Genomic DNA, 23,939 nt, shown 5'->3' with positions numbered 1-23,939 from the left:
AACGTCCTCAAATGTCTTGTTTTGTCCACTAACTCAAAGATATTCAGTTTCCTGTCACAGAGGAGAGAAGAATCTAGAACATATTCACATTTAAGAAGCTGGAATCAAAGAATTTTTACTTTTGGCTTAAAAAATGACTCAAACCGACTAATCGATTATCAAAATAGTTGGCGATTAATTTAAGAGTTGACAACTAAATCGATTAATCGATTAATCTTTGCAGTTCTAATTATGACTTCAATATAAAAGACTTTTCCTGCTACAATCTAATCAAAGATCAAATGATTTTGAGAACAGAGTTAGATGAGATTTAGACAGAAAGGTAGAAGCTGGTGCATTGCTTTGAAATTCTGAACGTCTGGGGAAAATTAATAAAAAAAAGAAATGAAAAAAAAAAAATCAATCAGGGTTTACTTAACTTTTCCAAATAAAAATACAACATGCAAATTCAAATATCCTAAACCAAGAATGTACAGCATTATGCATTTTAGGATTGGGGCAACTAAGTATTATTTTCATCATCCAACCAAACAACTGTCCGAAATCCAAGCTATTCAATTAACAATGATAGAAACCAAAAACAAGTAGAAAATCTCCACATTTGAGAAGCTTGAAGCAGAAAAGGTTTGCCATTTTTGTTTGATAAAAGCCGATTACTAACTACTAACAACTAATCAACAAATTGTTTCAGCGCTAACCGGGGGTTGTACCAAAGTATTGTTTAAAAGACACTTTTAAAAACACCAAAAAAAAGCAAGAACCTGTTCTTGTGAAAACATTCTCTCTCTGGGTTAATGGTACATCTATAACTCGCCTGCATGCTCTGTTTTCTTTGGTGGAAAAAAAAAAAGAGAAGAAGTGCAAAACAAGCACTGGAGTGTTAAATATAAACTTTAGTGAAAGTCAAACAGGGGTTAAAGCCGGAAAGCTCAGAGTCAGCAATCAGTTGACAATGAGGAGGTGGGCAGTGGTCGGCACACACTAGCAGACACATTGAGAGAGCTGTCACCTCTTCGTCACCCCCCCCACCTCCTTTAAGAGCAGTGCGCCACCTCTAGCTGACCCCTGCGGCCAGAGTTCAGGTTGCTCAGCTGCAGGAGCTCCAGCCGGCAACAACTCCACTCCGCTCTTCTCCCACTCAGCCGGTGACATGAGAGGAGCAAAGTCAGAATAAAATACCCAAACTGACTACGGCTCTTGCCGAAACAGCAAAAAGTACAATAAAACAACCTAAAAATATATATTTTTTTTTAAAAGTCTGAAAAACTCTTGCTGAGGTTTAAAAGAGGCTTGGGCACAATACCTGGCAGACTTCATAGAGTAGTTTATATTGCTCCTCAGGCTTCTGCAGGGTACACAGGCTGCATCCCATGGTGGAGGAGATCACACCATCCAGGCTCTCCCTCCAGCCACTCAGACAGAAAGAGAGTGGAAGATCCTTTTTCTTCTTCTGCTCTCTGAACTGACTCCCTCTGTCCACTCGCAGCCACACGACGTATTTGGCTGACAGGACTGACTTCCCCCCAGCTTGTGGCAGTACTCTGCGCTCAGCCTCGTCTCTCTCAAACACTCCCCCCCCTCCTAGCCTCACATGCTCCCTCCCTCCTTCTCCGACGCTCTCCAGCCTTCTGCTGAGCTTACGGGGGGGGGCCAGTGCCAGAGTCAGAGCTCGGCTGTATACACCCCCTCATGTTAATTAAGTGGCCTGCTCATTGATTATTCATGATGGGGGCTAACTCACTAACGGGGTTTACCAAAGAGGCTGACATGCGAGATGAAGCCTTCTTAATTAATAAGCATCATTACATCTATTGTGCAGAAAGCACGTTGAGTGACAGAAAGGCTTGCCATTTCATGACACACGCTCATATGTTTCCCTCAAGAGGCCCCCCCAAATCGTGTTTGTTAACAGTTCCAGACATTTCATTTGAAACCCACAGTGTGACAAGAAGACATTCATCTAGGACAACAGATTAGGCGCTACATATTTGTGACTTATGCATCCAAAGCTATGATCTGCAGTTCTGTTACAGCATACCCTTTTTGTGCCCCAGTTAAATTAGCACTTGGTGACCTCTGGTATACTAATCCAGCCGAAAGAGACACTGAGCATTATTTCCTCGTGTATGTCTCTCCAAATACACAGGCCCAAAGCCAGGGAAAACAAATAAACCAGATAAATATTTATGCTGGCCCTCCCCAGAGCAGCCCGGACAAGCCTTTACCCAGCGGAGCATCTTATGCGTAGTGTCATACAGTACAGTTCTCTGGGTTCCTCTTGCTGCCCTATGTGCAGACAATGGGTACGGCTTCATAAGCCAGACCTGGCATGCTGTCTGCTCTGGTGCCACACAGCCAACCAAAGACAAATGTCCATTTGGGGACAGAAGGGCAACAAATGCTGTTGCTGGTCTTTCTGCATTACAGGCAGAAGATGTGATACAGTGTCAAAGCAACCGGGGTGCAGTATTTGACCCTATAACGTCTTTGTTTACACCTTCACGATGTGATCCCCACTCTCTTTGAGAAATATGGTTTTAAGCCGCATACCTGGATGGATTTCATGGCATGGGGTGGGTGTGGGGGTGGTTTAGCTGTCCTGTGGGAGAAACACTGACTGCTGGTGATAGTGGTATTTTCTCCTGCCAGATGTGTCCACTGATCCCTATCTATCAGCACTTCCACACTTCCTGCGCTTCTCCAGGACAGCCGCATTGTTAGCGACGCTCGAAGGTTTCCAGTCAAATTTCAAGCACATTTTATGTAAATCTTTTCAAATGCCACAGAATGAAACTACACCAGGAGCACAAAGCAAGAACGAAAGCTGCTCTATGATGTCAACTAATAAAATGGCCATATTTCATACTGTCCAAGGATGAAAACAAAAAATTAATTCCACTAGTCAAATTGTATTGTTCATTGGTGTGACAGTATGTGAAACATTTCTGGATGGTTTTGGTAGACTGACTTCTTGGTTACAAACACTGCCACAGGTTGTTATGGCAGAATTTACAGTATGTACTGGCAAAAACACTCCTGCCTCAAGCACAGTTAATTTTATTTTATCAGAATTTACCATTTTTATTCAGCTTCCCCCATATTTCAAATTTACATAAAACACTTGGATGGGAATTCAGTTAATGAGATTTCACTTTTCCATTTAATCTCTATGTTTGTATTCTGTCCAACGGCTATTAACCAAAGGCTGTCTTCACATACATTCTCATCAATTTCCCAGAACCATAACCACACAAAAAACTGGACAGAGAGATCTTAAAATAAGATCCTTCAGGCAGGAGAAGTGATGGTGACAAAACGTTGCCTCGGGCAAACTGTAAAGGTATCTGTGTGAACCTAACAATCATTCATAATTTCTGCGGGCTTTGCTTGTCTGTTTGCTAAACTCAAACTTTCATCCAGAGTAGCATGAAAAACTAATTCTACGCTCACATTAGCTGTACTGTTGCGCCCGGGGCTGGGATCAGTGGAGAGTTCTCGCCGGCGCTCTTGCTCGGCTAATCTTTCTTTCACACTGAGATTATCCCATTCACAAAGTCAAAAACGGAGACAGCGCTCTGATATGAACAACTGCACTAAAGGTTATGGCAGCTGTTGCAGAAAAAATGTGCACATTAATGAATAATCAGCAGCAGTAATATATTGTAGCAGAGTTAACTGCGGACCTGTTCAGCCACAGTGTCTGCACGCTGGCCGCCGTCGTAATTCAGAGATTTCATTCGGTCTGTGCTAATTAAATTTCTTGCCTTCACCGGTGACAAAAACGTTCTTCTCACAAACACACACACACACGCACACACTTCAGCTTTTACTCATTACTGGTCTAGACGGTGACACAGAGTCGGAGGTTCCTATCTCAGTGGGAGTGAGACCAAATGATAATAATGTCATGTGGTTTGTTAGAATGTGTTTTTTTTTTTTTATAGAGACAAGAGGTCTAGAGGTTACCACATCTCCTCCCAATTAGCAATGTGGTGCTATGATCCTGTGCATTTGATCTATGCTTGGTTGGATCATTCATATTCATAGAGGCCGGCTGCTCGGTGTTGTTTCAGCATCCCATTGGGCCCAGTGTAAGAGTCATGGCTTTGACTAGAGCCACAGTGGGATCAGGTGGCGATCAGCGCAGAGTACACCATCCCTATGTGGTTTAGTCTAACACATCGTCTTCCTCACATTTCTTGTAAAATGGACAATTTCACCTGAAGAATATGGCTTTTACAAACAAAGCGTGCAGTTACTACATGGGCTGCCAGTGATTACTATTTTCAGTTTTATTTATATTAATTGTTTACTCATAAAATAGTGAGAAATGGCCTTCACAACTTCCAATAACCCAAGGTAAGACTTCTAAATGCCTGTTGTCCAACCAACAGTTAAAAACCCAAAATATAGTCAATCTCTTATGGTATAAAATAGAGAAAAGCTGCAAATCTTCACACTTGAGAAGCCGCGACAAGCATCTATAGTAGAAAAATGGCTTAAATGATGACAATGAAAGAATAGTTCAGTATTTGGGGAAATATGCTTAAAGACTTTCTTACCGAGAGTAAGATGACAAGATTAATAGCGCTCTCACGTTTGTACCAAACAATTAGCACATTTACCAACTGATTGACTATCTGAAGATTTACAGTGTGTGACTGAGCAGTAATTACATAGATGACCCTCATTGTCTTCAGTCTGCATGATGGCATCACTGCAGATCCCCTGAAATTAATGTAACCTGGCCTCAACCTTTCATGGCAAAATGCCAAGCAATTTATCTCTACATCGTGGGAAGCGAGATCTCAGTGATCAGAACGCAGAAAGAATTAAAAAAAAAGGTGGACTTAACAGGGTGTCGAGACAAAGTCTGCAGAAGGTGACAACGTGGCAACATGTGAAGAAACCGGACACTGATGGCTGATAGTGATAACACAAGGAAAAAGCATGATGTCCAGGTCCTCTCACACGACTCTAATGCACTGTCCAGACGGCAGGATGAGGGGAAGAGGGGGGGAGGAGGAGGGCTGGAAGGCGAGGAACGATAGAGTGACGGGGGAAAACTAAATTGGCTACATATTGTGAATCCATGAGGAGAACGTCCTGTGGCTTGTCGGTTGTATAGAGTCATTGTTCTGTGCACCAGCAGAGGCTGGATTAACGTCACTTCACGTCATCGGACTTGAGTTTCGAAGAAAAAACCGCGGACTTTCCACTGTTCTCAACTGTTCATACCTCCGTGGGATGAAACCACGAATGCTGAAAACATAAACAGGCAGATGATTAAATGTTGCTTTTTCCAACATGACTGGGTGGACAGACTGGTTTGAAGTGGGATGCTACTACAAAGAGTACCAATTTCTAATAAGGCCCCCTTCATAAAGGGTTTATAATTCGTGTGATGTTTTTTTCACTTTTCAATAAGCCATCAAGTCAGCAGTTATAAACGTAAGTAAATAAGTCATTATTAATTATTATTACTGTTTATACCTAATGTTTATATTTGACTGTAGTTAGTAATCCACTCACACCCTACTGTTTACTTATTTACTTATTATTGGCAATCTAGGCCATTTAGTGGATGTAATGCATTGATAAACGTGTGCATGTGGGTGGAATTTTGTTGTTGCTTTTGTATGTACGCTGTCGTATTGCTAATGGCTAATTGTATTTTTATTTAATTTTCTCTTTCACTGCTCTGTTGTTATGTAACGATTGTGTCATATGTTGGGTCATGGGTTTCTCACTTTCTAACAAGCCAACAAGTAAGTAATTGGTATGTAATTATAAATGTTATGGCAAGGCAAGGCAGCTTTATTTGTATTTGTAGGAGCCTGGGTCTGTCCGATGTTCCTTCCTAAAAAGGGAGTTTTTCCTCGCCACTGTCGCATTTACGCATTTATGCATGCTCTTGGGGGGAATCACTGGAATTGTTGGGTCTTTGTAAATTATAGTTATAGAGTGTGGTCTAGACCTACTCCATCTGTAAAGTGTCCTGAGATAACTCCTGTTATGATTTGATACTATAAAGAAAATTGAATTGTATAGCACATTTCAGCAACAGGGCAATTCAAAGTGCTTTACATAAAAACAAAATTAAAAACAGATAAAAATCCAAGAATAAAAGTTACAGTGCAGTATAAGAAATCAAACATTAAAGAGCAGTTAGCAGTTAAACATAAAAAAACAGATAAAATACGAGATTACTTTTACTCTCCTTTTCCCATTGTGCCAAACATTTAATGGTTAACTATTTTCAGGAAACCTAAAATTTGATGATCAATATTCTAAACATTGGAGACATCCAGGCCCGCATTTTTGTGTCATTATATCCACTATTGGTCCCTCTGGGACGTGTGTCTTACTCCGTTTGCCACCCATTCTGGCGTGGAAAGTATTTTATTTGAGTCTTTAAAAGGTGCCCTGTCTAGTTTTCTTTCCTTCCTTATAAATCATTGCAAAGCCACTTTTTTTATGTTTTGGAAACTCCATTGTTTACACCCACGTTTGACTTACTAGCTGTCTTCTTCCCTGCCGCCACCTGTTGATCAGTAGAATAACCTGAAGCAGGAAAAGTGTATGGAGTCCCCGCGTAACATTGCTCCATAGCGCTACTTGTGGTCAAAGTTACATGACTGGGACCATCGCAGACGTGGAAAGTATAAGTAGTTGCCTTAAATGGTCAAACATCCATTGGTTGGGTCCCCTTTGATTAAAGGGCCACTCCACCGATTTTATACGATGATTAGTTTACCCATGAAGAAGAGTACTGAACTAATGAAAACAGTTGATGACAAGCAATAAATAATAAATATTTAAATGACAAGCAGCAATGGGCCACAGGTCGGATTCAAACCCGGGCCGCTGCAGGACTCAGCCAACATGGGGCGAACGCTCTTACTGGGTGAGCTAGAGGCCGCCCCACCTTAAGTTATTATTAACGGACCTATGCATTAGGGAATTATCTATGAAGCATTAATAGAGTAATCAGTTACGACTTTACAAAAGGGTGCCTTATTAGAAAGTGGTCCCAACCAAAGTTAGTTTGACAGCAAAACACTAATAATATGTTACACTGAACTGCTTAATTAGATACATTCTTTTCCTCTGAAAACTTCTTTCTGAATAGTTAACAGGTTTGGGCCACTAGAGACCAGGATTAGGACCCTTCATATGGTTTGGTTTGTCCATATCAGTTCTCTAATCTGTAGAGGATATGAGAGGAGAAGGGAGCTACAATTTCGCAGTGTTAATGGAGATACCACATGAGCATACAGGAGCGGCAAGAGGGAGCGAGAGCTAACGCAAGAGATGTTAAAAGAAGGTGTGAAAAAGACACATACACATGAGACGGAGAGACACAAAGAAGCCACAGAGGGAACAGAAACTAAATGTGTGGAAGAGTTTAATGAGTCTCCAGTCCCTCTCAACTGTACCGCTGGGGCCTGCGCGGTGCGAGGATCAGTGTATGTATGGGAGTGTGAGTGTATGTGTGTGTGTATCCACCTCTGAAACACTGGGCTGTGCATAATTTATCAGACAGCTGTCAGCTTTGTACTACTATTTACTCTGCGAGCTAGATCCTGTGCCAACAGGGAGCCCAGCCAGCAGGAGTGACAGCCACCGAAACAGTTTAATTGGAGACTCACACAACTAATAATGCCATCACTATATCCTATTAGTGTAATACCTTAAGTATGAGGGGATGTTACCAAGACTGGTATGCTAAAATGTTATGATAATACCACTTTCACACACACACATTTGGGATTTAGATTTTTGTTGGCATAACGTGTAAATCTGAAAACCTTGTTCCCCTTCTTTTTTTTTTTCAAGCTCCCTGAGGCTGTTTCCCATTATCAACAGCCTGGCAGTAAAATGCACAGAAATTTGCTCTGTGCTGTATAAAATCATCAAAAAAAACAGCTTCAGGCATTTGTTGTGGTGTGATCACTAAGGTGGTTTACACAAACAATACGACACAAAAGCAATTATCAGTTTTTGTGTGTTTTCATCGGACTGGGACCTCTGTTCCTCTGCCAGCTTGTGGGAACATTACACACTTTCTGTGACACAAAATTCTGTCACGTTCTTTAACTAAAAACAAACATCACTCACAAAGGAGTGAAGAGGACAGCTTGCTGACTTTCTAAATGAGCCAGTATTGGTGCCAAGTGGATGCAGGCATGGGCAGGAAGAGTTGAAGTGTAAATTAATTGGTCTTGGTGCAGAGATTCTCTTGGCCTGGTCCCCTGCAATCCACCCTCACCTATGAGATACCTGCATTTAGCTCCATAATAAGCAGAGGAAAATTACCACCTAACCTTTGCTACTATAAAAACGTCTCCACTACTGTGTGATGGCGAGGTATGATAAAATACTATTTACAGCTAATTATCCAAATGCCACGACATTCCTGCGGAAGGTAACTCATGGCGCTTGTCAACACAGTTATTAGGCGGGATATTAAAAGGAGTTCATATTTCACCCCCTGTACTTAGAGCAGGGCTCAATGATGTGACTCCACTCCGAGGCTCCCTGTAGGGCTCTGCCAACTCTGGAGTCCACGCAGAGTTCCTGTCACCAGCTAATTCCCCAAGCCTTCATCACTCCTGGCTGCTCCAGCATGTTGGCAGCCAAAGTCACCAAAGAAAGCCTTCAGCTACATTGGTTGCAGAGTGAGGGAGCGTGAGTGAGTGCACAAACTGCTGCAGAGGTGGGCGCTCCCAAGGTGGAATGGCTCTGGGCTGAGACTGTATAGTGGCAATCGGATAACTTGAACAAGTTATCCGTATCCAGTTTTGCGTATGGAGTGACAGGTTTTGAGAATCATTCTACAGCGATAGAGATGCATTATTTACATCTGTGGTTCAGCAGGTAGAGTGGGTCATCCATTAATCGCAGGGTTGGCGGTGTGATCCCAGGTCCCTCCTGCCAAAGTGTCTTTGAGGAAGATACTGAACTCGGTTTGCTCCCAATGGTTGGGCGAGTGTGTGTGCAAATAGGTGAATGAGAGAGAAACTGTAAAGTGCTTTGGACTTAACTAGACCCAGGTCTTTTAGTTTGGTAGATTAGGGCACGGGGCAGGAAGTGATTGGATGGTCAGAGCGGGCGTCATACATGGGGAGACTGCTAATGCAGGGAGAAACCAGGATGCAAAACACAACAGTGATGCCAGGGGTCTTTGACTTTGCCATTCATCCTCTTAACCCATCTAATACAACGAGAACTGCCTCAAGAGTAAACCAACCTGGACAAAGCCAGAAGAGGTTACTATGAACCCAGACAGCTACATCAACAGGTGAGTCAAAACCCCTCCCCCCCCCAAAGCCCAGGGACACACAGAACACACTCATGCGGGACAAACAAGAACATCCTTATGACTAACTTGCAACATGTAGGCAGGCGGTAGGCAGGTGTTCACATTTCCCACAGCCATTGTCAGCGACGGTTGCATTACAGATGGAAAACTGCTTATTATCACCTCCTGCACAGGGCTGTCATTTAGAGGTTCTCCCTATAGCAAGGGAATAACTGGAAATAAAAGATCCTAAATAATAACAGACCCCTTGACGATCGCTAAACGTTACTGCAATTTCAGTTTAGTTCCTGTAGCGGAAAGGGGGGAATATGTCAGCCCGTTTGAGTGAAAGGTTCCAAAGAATGAGTTATAGCCAAAGGTCCATGTTCAGCCCTCAATCTCATTACATTACAGTGCTTTTCCAAATGAAAAGCTCTGAGGGAGAGCTGAGGTCATTGAGAGGTAACTGACTGACATGTTGGTTGACACCACTTGAATGTTTCAATACCCAGACGGATAGCTGGGTTTAACTGCCTAAAGTCAGCTGTGATAAATGACCCGACTACCCTGTAAGGGGGAATGTCATTTTTTTTACACACATTTACGTCTTTAGCACTCCGGGAATTTGATGAAACTGCTGGCTATGCTAACTGGATGTCTTGACCAGTCAGTAAATCTCTTTATTACGTGACCCCCCCCCCCAGCTCATTAGTCAGGCCGTGGCAGTGACCTCAGAGGCCTTATGGGCAGTGAAGACCAATTCAACGCCTCCCTGTTGTTTTTGCTGAGCCAGTCAGCAATTTGAAAGTGAGATGTCCACTCCTCTTCAGATGGGTCCGGCTCCAGTGGATGTCAGCTGACACGGATTCCAAAAATCACTTTGACTGATTGTTAACTTCATACATGGCTGAAGAAACCTTTACATACAGAAGTAAAACACAGGCAAGATGTAAGAGCTTGTAGCCTTTACACTTGTTCATGTTCCTTTGGCAGAGAAAAATGGGTCAGACCATTTCATTTCTGGGCTTTTTAATATTCTATTATTTATTGCTATTTAAAATATATGTCCCAATCTGAAAAATGGTGACATTGTGGTTTAGATGAACACTGTCTCTTTAACTATTCTAGGATTTTTGAGAGGTGTGAAATGACAAGTTCTACAGTGGATATCATCATTAACCAAGAAATCCCACAGGAGAGCTGAGACAATCTGGTTTGATGATGACGGTTGACCTTTTTGGACTAGACTAACCACATAATTCATTTTCTCTGCCACTGGCACTTGGAAAGTTAAAATGTCTTTGAGCAACATATTTAGCACTGATATGGTGACTTTAGCTTATCTGTCCTTGCTCGTAATGCTTTATCCTTCCCATATAGCCCCAGGGCGGGGTTTAAAAGATTATTGCAAGATTGCATTGTTCCGATTGAAAAAATCATGGTTTTAAAGCTCAAACTGCAACTGGTATAAAATCAAGGGAATCTGTAGAACTTCCTACGATGCATTCGGGTTATACATTTTCAGATTGTGAGATAACTAAAATCAAAATAAAATACATTTGTAACCAGTAAATACTATAGAAGCAAGTAGCAGTTTGAATGTGGCAGGATTTTACATTACTGATAATGCAACCAGTCATGAGTAGCCTGTAATGAGTTAGATTTTGCCAATAAACTCCTCGCAAATGCTTCCCGTGACACATCTGCTAGTGACAATACAAACCAGATTTGCCCAAAGTTAATTTAATTGCCAACTAATAGGGAATGCAATTGTGTACAATGTCCCCATTCTCTACTACCGATCCAATAATTCCCCCAAACAGTGGAGCTTTTAAAGAAGGAAATGCTAATGCCATTAGCCCGTATGGGAAATTAATTTGTGACGTATGTCAATAGATGTAGTGAAATTATTATGCAAATAGAAGCATTTAGGGTGCAAATGTGTTATTTAGAAAGTGTCCTAATGCTATGCAAAGCATGCACAGATTTATAATTTAAAATGGAATATGAAGGGCGACTGCAAAAAAGATGTTGATGCTGTTATTTCCCTATTTATTTTCCAAATAAACAAGGCTTTTAGAGCCTTTACCAAACAACTCAGTGGATCATAATGAAGCCTGTTTTTAGCATGCATGTCTTTCAGAATGAAAGACATTATATGCTTCAATTATGGTGACACATTTGGCTGACAGGACAACAATAAAATACTAATATCAATATGAACCGCTGGTCCGAAACATTTCATTTCTGATTCGGTGGAGGCTCAGTGTATTTCACTCAAACTGGAAATTGGAAAATGGCCTCAAAGTGCATGTTTCTCCTTTGATGCTCTGAGCATCATTAGCCCAAATATAATTTCTCAAGGACTGTTTCCACTTACACATCTTCAGAAGGAGTGTGTTTGATTGAAAATAACAAGAACTGTGAATTCAGCCTCCCACCCCCCCACACGTCTCCCCCTTCACAGCCCATTCCCCTTCCAAATGGAACGAGAGGAAAATAGAAGCATGCTTTTAAGGAACCTAAGCCTGTAATTTTTCTCTCGTTCCAACTTCATTTGCGCTGAAGTACCCTGCCTTTACAGAGGACAATGCTGTGGTGATGCTAAGAGTACCCAGTCCATTAAGAGAGTGAGAGAGAGAGAGAGAGAGCGGTCTACTCTTTCGAGAAAAGCAGGGGAGCAACGGGTAAGACACAAAAGAGCAACAGACAGAGGGGAATGGTGGATGGAGGGAGCAGGGACTGGTGGTGCTAATGCGGAGAAAAGGAGCTGCAGTTTAATGAGGAGACAGTGATTTTAGGAGCGAGCAGAAGGGGGATGGTTTGATCTTTGACCTCTCAGATCCCTCGGTGCGTGTGACAGGCCTGAGTTCAGACAGAGGATTAAAGTAATCAAGGGTAGTAATGAGAACAGAGCACACATTCATGAGCCCAGACACTCCCTGAAAGCAACATTTATGCACCTTACTCGCCTTTCTCCTGAGTGTGTGTGTCTGTACCTAGACATCATCTTTGCCTGTGGTGGTTTACTTCATGACAGAAGGGGGCCACTGCAGACAGATATAGATGTGTGAAATAATGCCCACGGATACCCCCCCATTAATGGCATACCTAGCCTTTGTCCCACTTTTAGAGGACACTTCAATCTAACTTGACAGGAATGAGTTATTGTTGAGTGGATATTTGAGGTACAAAAATCACCTGGGGTGAAGCTACGCTGTGGTGCTGAACACAAACTTGACTGATTGTTCATTTCTGTCAATGAATTAGCAAAAAATGCCAGCACAACAGAAATCTCAGGATACAAGACGTTGGAGAATATGTGGAGAAATTAAAGCCAATCATTTTCATATCTTTTGGGAATGCCCCTCTATTATACCTCATTGGCTCGAAAGAAATGCATGGAAAAAAATTTGAAAATGGAACTTCCATTTACATTTTTTGATTTGTACTTGGGAATAGGGAACCAGAGAATAATATATTCAGGGGACAAATACTTATTCAGAGTAATGTTCGTGGCAGGTAAAAAGCCATCACCAGGAAGTGGCTGAAAACGGAGGTACCTAAAATGGAGGATTGGGTCGAAGTAGTGTATAACATTTACAGGATGGAAAAGTTGACTTTCTTAGTTACACTAGAATCAGATAAATTTAAGAATTTCTGGAGTAACTGGGTTGATTCCGTAACACCATTGAGAACAGACTTTATTTGGTAAAAACAATGCATCTAATGGATCCACTTGGTTCTTGCTACAAATTTTGACTGTTCAATTGTTCATAAGATTGTGTTCGGCATTATCCTTCACCAGGAGAGAAAGGGGAATGAAAATGTGGATTGAAGTGAAAAATGTACTCATTTCGAGTTGACTGAGTTTTGTGTATAATTGTGATTTTCTGTCTATTCATGTGTATAATCCCTGTTGTGAAAAATTTGTATGCTCTGTATACGTGGAAAACATATGTGTGAGATTTTAAATGCTAATGGGACAATGCTGAAAGAATTAGCAAAAATGCCAAACATTTGCTGGTTCCAGCTCCTGAAATGTGAAGCTGGAACCAACTTGAAGTTTCTGAACATGCAGAGGATTAATTACCATTTTCTGAAATTTCATAGACCAAAACAAATAATCATTAGATTAATTAGCAATTAAAATAATTGTTAGAGTAACCATACTACACTGATGAATCAATTAGGGCAGCAAATGGTAATAATTTACATTAGTGATTATTTTCTTGATTAAAAGCCTACTGCTGGTCAATCATTTGGTCTATAAAACATCCGAAAACAATCCAAAAATGAAAGGCGAGGTCATCAAATCTCTTGTTTTGTACAAAAAACTGTCCAAAAGGCAGGGAAAAGTTTGGCCACTATGTTCAAAAATGACTTGCATGATAACTCAACCTTACTAAAAAGGGGTAAACCCAGCCCGATCTGCCGGCGATTTGATTTCGCCCTGCAGCTCAGGCTGGAAACCTGTACGTTTATCTATCCTGCGTCCGTTACAATTTCCGCGGGGACCAATCACAAACTGGCTTATCCACCTGGCGTGCTATTGGCGGGTTTAACACGATGATGATAGAGAAGCGAAGGCAATCAGCTTCTTGTTTTACATTCAACATGACGGCCACCGAAGCGCAGCGACCCGTTGATGCCGCTGTCGCTGCTACGTCACCCGGATCGTTGGTCTGATTGGTTGAAGGATTATCCAATTGCGTACAGAGTCATTTAAACTATGCCCGTTGATCACGCCTCTTGTGTAGTAGAAAATACAGAGCAGACTTCCCAGACTAGTATAGCTTGGTCTGGTGATAGCCAGACTAGTTAAGATCCACTTCAATGCATTTTTCTTCTTTATGATTAATAATAATGGATTTAGGTTATATGTTCATGTTCTCTCCTAATACATTAAGTGTCTTCATTACCTCTGGCCAATCACAAGTTTGGAATGCTGAATGTGCACCACCAGTTTGGTTGAAGAAGGGGCGGAGACAAAGCTCACTTACTGTAAAACATTTTTGCAAAAATCGTGTGATAAGCTACGTGGACAGGAATGAACCAACTCAGCTTTCAGAAATCCTGAAAACATTGTTTTAGCACTTAAAACTGGACCGATACTGTAGTTTGGCTTAGTTTGGATTAAGGATTTGCAAGTAAGGCTACAATACAAAAGAAATAAGGTATCCCAAAAAATCCTACATAAATAACAATATTACAAAAAGAGAGAAACTGCACTTTGTAGACCTTTTTAAATCCTTACACTCAGCACAGTAGATGAAGATGAATAACAGCCTTTCTGTATCCCAGCAGACATCCTGACAAGGCCAAGAGTGAGGAGGCACCTTAAAAGGCTACGCTCCGTCTGCAGCAGACTGGTGGAACATGACTTCATTTTGAGGTCGGCACAATCCCTTCAAAACTCCTGGCTCCGGTCTTAACACCTACAAAGAAGACGTTTAAGTCCTCATAATGAGGGTGGCACATGCCGATATCATCTTTCACAAGCTCCATTTGACCGCCGCTCCTGTTGGATGGAGTCACGTCCAGTGTTGCACATCCGTGCCTTTTTTTAATCACATGTTTTCAATTACTCTGGGAGTGCACAGAACCAGCTTGTGCTGTAATTCAATAAGGACACAAAGAGGCAGGTCGAGAGGGTGGGACAGTCAGGCATTGTCCTGGGACAGATGAGTGACAGGGGTGAGTTTAGGACCTCAGAGCAACACAGTGGCGACTTTGTACCCGTCAGTCAAGCTGTGACACGGATGGCCTGCCGGGGGACTTGGGGCGCACCTCGAGAGGCGAGCGAGGTGAGAGGTCCTCCGCCACAGGGCAGCACCCCCCCAGCAGGTGACTCCCACCCACTGGGTGGAAAAAAACTTCACCCAATAAGAAGGGCAGAGCAGCTGGCTACTGCAACACAACAGTCTTCATGTCATTACCCAGCATCAAAAAAGTACATGGTAATGTTACACAAAACCCGGAATCAAAAAAGTACATGGTAATGTTACAAAAATATATATATATATATATATATATATATATATATATATATATATATATATATATATATATACATACATACATATTCATATATATAAAGCTGGGCTATATGGAGAAAATCTAATTTTTTGACCAAATACCTCGATGTCCATATTGCAACGATATTGTAACGTTGACAATTTGTGCTTAAACAAAGTATTTACACAATGAGATGAGATAAATAGTGCAAGTATATATTGAGGTAAATAATTGAACAGCTAAAACAGTCTGCTTCGATCAGAAAATGACATCAGTTTACTGTAATGCAGTAGCCTGACAAGCCAGACCCACATCCAGATGTTGGGTCTGGGAACTCACCATTAACGGAGCTCAATCCGAGGGGCGGGATAAACGGTTGTCTTTTAAATTCCCTCTCCACGCAATAGGATAGCGCTACAACCAGGCAGAGCAACGAAGAAGGTAGCGGAGCTAGTTGATAGATTAAACTTTTGCCGTATCCAGTCGGCAAAACTCCGAACACATCTTCCATTTTTAAGAATGATTTCAGTGCCGTTCATGGTTCTTTTCTCAAAGAAAAGCTTAACTCCAAGTCTTCCAGAAGACCGCTGTTCCCAGCAGCAGCAGCCATAAGCCCGCCCACTGCATCTATACACGATGTGATTGGCCTGACCAGAGTTTGGTTTTTCCAGCTCGCAAGCCAACGGAGAGTGCCTAGACCCCCCCTGGCTGCAAAATAATTTTGCTGCCGCTAGGGTGCGTCTACATTTCTAGGCTAGTAATGCAGCCTTTAAAATCAGGAAAATAAAAATTTTGCCATTTTACGATATAACGATATCCAAAATTTAAGAAGATATCTAGCCTCATATATTGATAACGATATAATAATGATATATTGCGCAGCAGCACATCTTTTGCCCGCAGAACTTTTCAAAGTTTTCTGAGGATTAGGCACCACACTTCTCAAGCCCAAATTGGCTGTATTAAATACCCTGTTTTGAAATTACTGACTGGTAAAAAAAAAAAAAAGCAGAGATAGACATTTGGTGGATTTTTGACAAAAGGAGTCTATATCTCTACAACATTTTGTGCTGATCCACCATGTACAATAGATGTGGGGATACTTTACTGAATAATACATGCTGGTGGTGCTAAATGAAAAGTCAGGGTTATTTTGTAATTAATATTAATGCCCCTAGTTTTGAAATGAGATGTTCAACAATCACATAGGGATGTAAGGGTAAAATGTAAAATGTTCATTAGTAATTACCGTGTAGCACAGTCCAACTAAAATATTCCAAACACAAAACTCTTAAATAACAATACTATTCCACTGCTGCAGTTAAATGTAGTGCTGCTAAAACCATACCTATTTGCAGTTTCCATATGCACTAGTCTGTGCCAAAAGAAATGTTCCTTTCCACTGATGCTCACACTCGGAGCTCTTTCAGCTCATCTATCTCTGTCAAAGCTTCTCACTACAAAGTACTGCTTCCTCAGTCCACCACTGACTCCTTATCTAGTGCTCTCAGCTAATACGCCATTATTCAGACTGCTTCCGAGCCAGTCCCTCTACCAAGGAAAAAAAAAAAAAAAAAAAAAAGATAGATTTTTGCTGCTGAGTGGTAGAGGTAAGGAGGTCTTATATGTGCCGGTCACGGCTGGCTGCGCTGCCAGCTGGAGGGAACGGCTGCGGAACAGCAGACTAACAAAGCTGAAGATCAACGCTGAATACAAAAGCAAAATGTAAAGAAGGAAACACTGGCTGATTTACTGTTGGAGATTCCAGCAAACAAGACAAGATTATTCAGCCACAGAATACATACATGATAACTGATAACACCAGTTAGTTATTTAGTTAGTTATTTAGTTAGTCTTGATGTACTTGATATCGGTGTACAAAGTACAATCAAGATCTCAATGGAAACATCCAGACGAAGGACCGACACGAGTCTTTAAAGTGATGGTTCGGAGTAATTTCACCCTAGGGTCCTTTGCACCACGACCTTGAACCAAACACCCCCCCAGAAGCTTTTTTCACCTGGGTCGAACATTGGACGAGTTAGCGTTATCAGCTGAATAGCTTAGCGCAGGGGCTAATGGATCCAGTGATGTATCTCGTAAGTTACCCCACTAATAATGCCCGAAATGATACCAAACTTATACACCAGTACAAATAGGTTATGCTCTCATAAAACGATGGATTGGAAAGTTTGTAAGTACACCAGAATTGTATGTAAATAACACTTGCCACAAAAACATATTTTTTTTTTAAAGTGCTGTAGTATAACTAGCAGGAGACAAGTAATAATTGAGGTAAGTTTGGAGACATTACCTTATTTAATCATTGAATTAATAAATATTTTTGTTGTATCTCTTTTCGGTGTAGTAATTTGTAGACGGCCCTAAGCACTCGTCTAACTGCAGGTAGCAGCAGCAGCAACAGAGAGCAGAAGAGAGCAGGCAAGTGTTCATAAACTTCTGGTGTACTTACAAACTTTCCAATCCATCGTTTTATGATAGCATAACCTATTTGTACTACTTGTAGACGTTTGGTATCATTTCTAGCATTATTAGTGGGGTAATTTACGAGATACAAACGTGGGTCCGTTAGCCCCTGCGCTAAGCTATTCAGCTGATAACGCTACTCTAGCTAACTCTCCCAATGTTAGACCCAGGTGAAAAAAGCTTCTGGGGGTTGTTTGGCTCGAGGTCATGGTGCAAAGGACCCTAGGGTGAATTACTCCGAACCATCACTTTAAGTCCAATGCAGCAGTGTTGTACAGACTTAAATATAAATATAAAACAAACTTTAAATGTGTGGTAAAGTGCTGGTACCGGTACTACTCGGTATCCTGAAAAAAAGGTACCGGAATAGGAGAGAAAAAAGTTGGATTGCTGCATCCTTGAGTGTTTCCAGTATAATTGTCTTATTGTCGGAGAACAATCCTCTGACACAGCTTTCAAGACCACGAAAAAAGCTTTGAAAGAAACTTTAATTCTTTAAGTGTAAGCACTTTAAGGCAGAGAGTGTCTTTCTATTCAGTAGGCAGAGAAAACTCTGGTTACCCAACTGACTTCATACTATTATAATAATAAAAAAAAATAAAAAATGAAAACTCAAAATAAATAAATACAATTTAATACAAATTCATCACATATTTTGCAGACTGATGTGGACAGTATAACAAGCAAGTACATAAGCTTCGATAAAAAAAATAAATAAAAAAAAGCCCAAATCAAACCTAAGCAAGCCGGAACAAAAGAAAAGACGATTGGGTTTATGACCCCGCATGTCTCTTCCCTTCTACCCCCTCCCAAGTCCCAGTGGGCTGTCATTAGCCGTCCCGGGGTAATATTGTCTCCTAATTGAGAGCCACAGGTTGACATTGTGTCTCACTAACCCCTTGGCTTTGATGCTGTCCTTTCACCTTTGCCTCACCACACAGAGGTTCCGAATGGGAGGAACGGGTGAGCAGGTAGAACCATTAGCCAACCTGAGTATCGTTCATAGACTGTATGTTATGGTATCGTTAAAAAAGAAAAAAAAAGACAGTGTCTGAAAAAACAGATGAAGGTAAAGTAAGACAGACGCTTTGTTTTTAGAAATTGAGAAATTAATAGAATAGGATAGGATGGACCAGACTAATTCAAGCTGGAAATGGGCAAGGAAGTTTCTTTTAGACTATTAGATGCAGCCACAATGAGCTTGGTGAAATTTTTTTCTCCAAGAAAACCTGTGTGTGTGTGTGTGTGTGTGTGTGTGTGTGTGTGTGTGTGTGTGTGTGTGTGTGTGCGGATGAGATTAAGAGACTGTCAGGCAGGCAGCATCAGAGAGGACCGCAACAATGAAGCTCACGCACATGCCGTGCAAGACCCTAGTCGCCAAGGAAACACAATTTGCTTCTGACCGTCGCCATGGCAACCTGCATCCCAAAAGTGTCAAGGGCTCGCTTCAAGGGGCCATTGTTCAAGATTAGTCTCTTGCGGTTATCGGTCTTCATCAGACTGTACGTTGCAAAATGAAAAAAATAAGCCACAAAATACAGCGAACGGATGGAAAAATTTGATTTTCTTTTTTTTTTTAATTAAAACGATTAAGCATTGTGCAAACTCAACTAACCCTCTGAGGTCACACCATCCTTTCAACTGTATTATAATCTGAGATAATCCTTTCTAATCAGCAAGAAAAGAATTCAGATGCTGAAATATCACTGAATGTGCCCCCAAAAAAATGCTAATTTATTTGTTTTTGTATGTCTTTCCTCTTACATTGAGAATGAAAACCGATGCTCATTGGGCAGTCGGTCCAACCCTTTCTACATCAGCGTGCTTGGCCCTGAGCTGCGGCTCAGGTGGCTGTTCAACCAGCTCAGCTACACACAAAGTCATGTTATGCAACCTGAGCCGGGCCGAGAATGTGATTTTCTCCGTCCAGCGGGCTCAAATGCTGCTCTTGATGTGTAATGAGTACGGGGGTTCAGGTGAACTGGAGCTTTTGTTCTCTCTCGCTATGGTAATGAGATTATTGGTTCAGATGGGAGTTGGAGGAGTTGAAGGATGGCAGAGCTGCAGATATAGAGAGTAGGTGTGTGTGTGTGTGTGTGTGTGTGTGTGTGTGTGTGTGTTTGGGGATGAGGTTTACATGCATGCTTGGGTTGACTGCCCTGAGGGGCTGATCAGCAAGCAACAGGGCAGAGATTAACTCCCAATTACATCGCAAATCTGCCCCAAACTGCTGTCCTCCGCCAATACATGCAGCACACCCCCCCCCCCACACACACACACACACAAAACAAACACTCTATGCACTTTCACTCCCATTCCAGCACCAATGGGGAAACCACAAACAGCTTGCCCATGCAAAACATACATAATAAGTGAAACCCTCACAGAGAGAGAAGCGAGGCCACGGAGAGTTCAGCTGCCGTCCCGACTAAACAACCCTTGGAGAGCTGTGATCACTTGATCTACTCTCATACGACAGAAAGGTCACGTCAACTGAGAGTGATGGAAGGAGACGTCCACCTTCGGGGTTATGTCCACACAGACCATTCACAGACAGCAAGAAAGAAAAGTAAAAGGTTGCCATAGAGTGGTCCTGCTGCTGGATTCTCCAAAGAGCTTCTACAGGGTGAAATAAATACATTTGTCAATTACAGCTGACCTGTCGTCTTGTATACTCCTCAAACTGCAGAACATGCGGTGTAGTATACTGCCCTGCAATTGCTGTTGTAGCAAAAATCCATAGCAGTCTACCCTCGTAAGGATCTCGCACAATATATTCTGGGAAATATGTACTATGCAGCGTGAGAATATGCGGTTATTAATTCAGTACGAGAGATCCAGTTATGGCAGTTCTGGCTTCCTGATGAACAGCATCTTTTATCCTCACACACATACATTTCTAAAGCACGGTGGTTGATTGAATGAGCTCCGCCTTCAAATACATTTTCATCTATCTCATTATAAGCAGACTAAGAAAAATCATCAACAAAATAATCAAGCAGTTGGGAAACTTTCTGAGACATCCAGGTTCTTTTTCTAAAAAGACACACACACACACACACACACACACACACACACACACACACACACACACACACACGCAGTGACGAGACAGTGTTTTACTGAAGGGAAGTGGGATCAAATAAGGGCAAGTAATAGAGGTGATTTATTATAGAGAGTTCAGAGCGAGCTTCTGAAGAGTCATATCGCCACCTACTGGTCATATCCAAAAGTCTGGGAGTGAACACATGTTGAGGGAGCCTTTAAAATGTTCAAAGCTTTCGGGTTTTGCTTTCATGTTGCGTGCATGCTAAACAGAGACACTGTAATGACTTTTGCAGATGTTCAGTAAGGAAAAGAAGAAAAAAAATGAAATGGGAGGGGAGGGGATGTTGAGGTAGAGAAAGTAAGTGGAAGAGAAAAACAAGTAGACGGACACAAAGTGAGAGTTAAGAGCGGGCGTGTGGCTTTTAGCAAACTGAGAATTTGTGCAAACAGCTTCGACAAGTGGCCTAATCCCAGAGTGCTGTCCTGCGGGGGAGGAGGGGCCACACTGGTGTTTACCTGCTAGATTCTACAGCAGGCCATCAATCTTAATGTGGGCCTCACACCGCCCGCTCCTACTCCTTCTGGCAGTTCATCACTCCTTCTGTCCTCCCATCAAGTACCTCTCCAACATGTCTGTGTGTGTGTTTGGATGTTTCGGGAGCCCAGCTGGTTATGTCGACAGTGGGAGGAGAGGTAGGAATAAAAAAAAAAACAGGGAACAGAGCTTCGGGAGCCAGAGCCATGGCTCCAGTCTAGCATGACTCAGCCTGGGTGCATCCATGCCCCTGGGGAAAACACACAAAATATGTACCAAAACACACTGCGCCCTCTCCCCTCCTCACCCTCTGTAATCAGCGTGTTCAGATGCTCACTTTCCCCCCCCCCCCTTTTAACAAGCATTTCCATGTCTCTTAGCCCAGCTGCTCAGAAACAGTAATAACAGCAATGCCAGGAGGGCAAGAAAAGCATTAGTGCCGAGTCTGTTTGGGCTTTTCTGCAAAAAGAGAGAGCTGGGAAGAAAGATCTGTGCTCGGCTGCTTCCCTGCTGCAGAGGCTGCTGTGGACTGAAGAATGCGACGCACAGGAGAGAGCAGAAACTGGACGAGAGGGGCCGGAGCGTTTACAGCCCCAGGGGGGATGGCCCACCTGTTCAAACAGCCAGAGCTATCTGAGGAAATGAAAACTTCCATCTCTGCAGAGCTGTGCAGATCCTGCACACCAAATCCCTTTTACTTCCTCACTGGCTCACTCGCTATCTTCTGTTTCTACAGCTGGCTCCAGGAACGTCTTTCCCTGCCTATCTGCATTTCTAGATCCGGCACAGAACCAAAATAAAAATTCCCTTAACTCAGGTTGATAATGAAAGCCTTAAATGTCAACATTTTCTGCAGTATGTCAAATATAGGTCTATACAAGTTATGGTATTTAAAACAACTAGGGCTGGGTATCGTTAAAAAAATTTCAATACCGGTACTGATACCAATACTGTGACTTTAATATCGGTTCCCGAATGCTACTTTTTAGATACCAATTTTATAAAATCCATTTTAACCAAAGAAAATACAACATTACACGTTATGGCACAAATATTTTGATACATTTTTCAGCTCCTTCTACTCGAGACCCGTCTCTGTGCGTAACGTTTTACTGCGTGTCTCTACGACGTGTGACGTTAGACAGCCAATCACCAGCATTACTAGATCTTAGCAGAAGCACGCTGCGTGTTTATTGGCTCACTGACGATGATGAGACTTTCTTGAAATTTGGTATTGAATGACGAGGCATTTTTCGATACTCGATGCTAAGGAGGCTATTCGAATCGAATTCGGTACCCTGCCCTAAAGACAACTAAGACGTGAGTCATAGTAATTATTCACCAGCTCTCTCACACAAAAAGACCCCATTGGAGCGTTAGTGAACCGGTGTTGCAGTAAAGAGGTCAATGTCCTAAACAGAGTGCCGTGGATGTGTGGCATTGAGGACGACAGGGACAAACGTGAACAGTGACTGGCCTTGGCCAGTCATGCTCAGGTCACTGCTCACACCAAGGCGTGGGATGACTCTCAGGGTCAGGGTAAGACCCTTCTGACCTTAAAATACCATTCTGTTGGGGCTGTTTTTAGACAGCAAAAAATAGACGCATTATACAGCACGAACATCAAGATGTAAATCTCTGACATTTTCATGATTTATTAAGTGATACCGTCCCTGCCATAAACTAGTTCACAAGGCTGTAAGGAAATACAGTCATTACTTTGCTGTTCCATTGGACAAATGGGAATAAAGTTTATCTTGCATAACTTTACCCTAAAGCAAAAGCAAACGTCTCCCAGACTGTGGGTATTCACCTTGAGTCCCTGTCTCTTCCCAGCCAGTCTCGGCCTTATCAGCAGACACAGACTCCTGGCGTCGCACGGGGCAGACAGAGCTACCTAGGAATAAACACTACATTAACGGCACCCATCTCCATGGAGTTACCCTCAGGGGGGAGGCCAATGAAATACCTGACAAGGGGGGGGGAGGACAGCTTGCCAGCGGGTGCCACCACCTATTTTTTTTCGAGCGACTAATGTACTCCCATATCTCTGTCGGGGCTGTCCGTTAATACCGCTCTTCACTTACTCCTCTCAGACAGACTCATCTGATGACTCATGCTATGGAACGGGAGGAGGTGAAGAAGAAAGAAGAGGTGTTGTTCGTGTATTCCGTCACCTCCTCACTTCACCACAGGTATAAAAGCCTGAACCTTTGGGTGTCAGAGGGGGAGCTTCCACCAGAAACCTCAAATTACACCTTTCAGAGGAGTCATAAATCAGCTTGTTGGTTAAAAGCTTTTGAGTCAGACGCAAAACATAAGCATGACAGGTGGGGAAAAGGGAATCAACTGGTCAAATGAAGGGAATGATTGGAACTGCAGTGGGGAGCCATCAAACTAACTAATTCATAACAACCACCGGTGACATGTTCCTTTCACTAGGACCTTTCATCTTTGACAAGCCGATTTGAGGAGTGAAACGGCTCTGAAGTTGTAAGTGCCCACTGTAGCCACCAGGGGTCGCTCCATCCCTCCAGTGTTGTGTTT

The 23,939-nt window shown here is 42.3% G+C and overlaps 1 protein-coding gene across 3 annotated transcripts in view; it reads right to left on the bottom strand.

Moving 5' to 3' along the window:
- Nucleotides 1–23,939, bottom strand: part of pdzrn3b (PDZ domain containing RING finger 3b) — a 111,432-nt gene that overhangs the window by 26,130 nt on the left and 61,363 nt on the right. Inside the window, exon 1 of one of the 3 annotated variants that reach the window (XM_039798004.1) lies at nucleotides 1,304–1,570. The exons of the other annotated variants lie outside the window; for them this stretch is intronic. Coding sequence (XP_039653938.1) covers nucleotides 1,304–1,372 — 69 coding nt within the window. The 5' untranslated portion in view covers nucleotides 1,373–1,570. Of the gene's footprint in view, nucleotides 1–1,303; nucleotides 1,571–23,939 lie in introns of those variants that run through there. 3 annotated transcript variants of the gene reach the window in all.

This window comes from Perca fluviatilis, chromosome 4 (assembly GCF_010015445.1).
Source record: "Perca fluviatilis chromosome 4, GENO_Pfluv_1.0, whole genome shotgun sequence".
Taxonomy (NCBI): Eukaryota; Metazoa; Chordata; class Actinopteri; order Perciformes; family Percidae; genus Perca; species Perca fluviatilis.
This window is presented reverse-complemented; position numbering and strand designations above follow the sequence as displayed.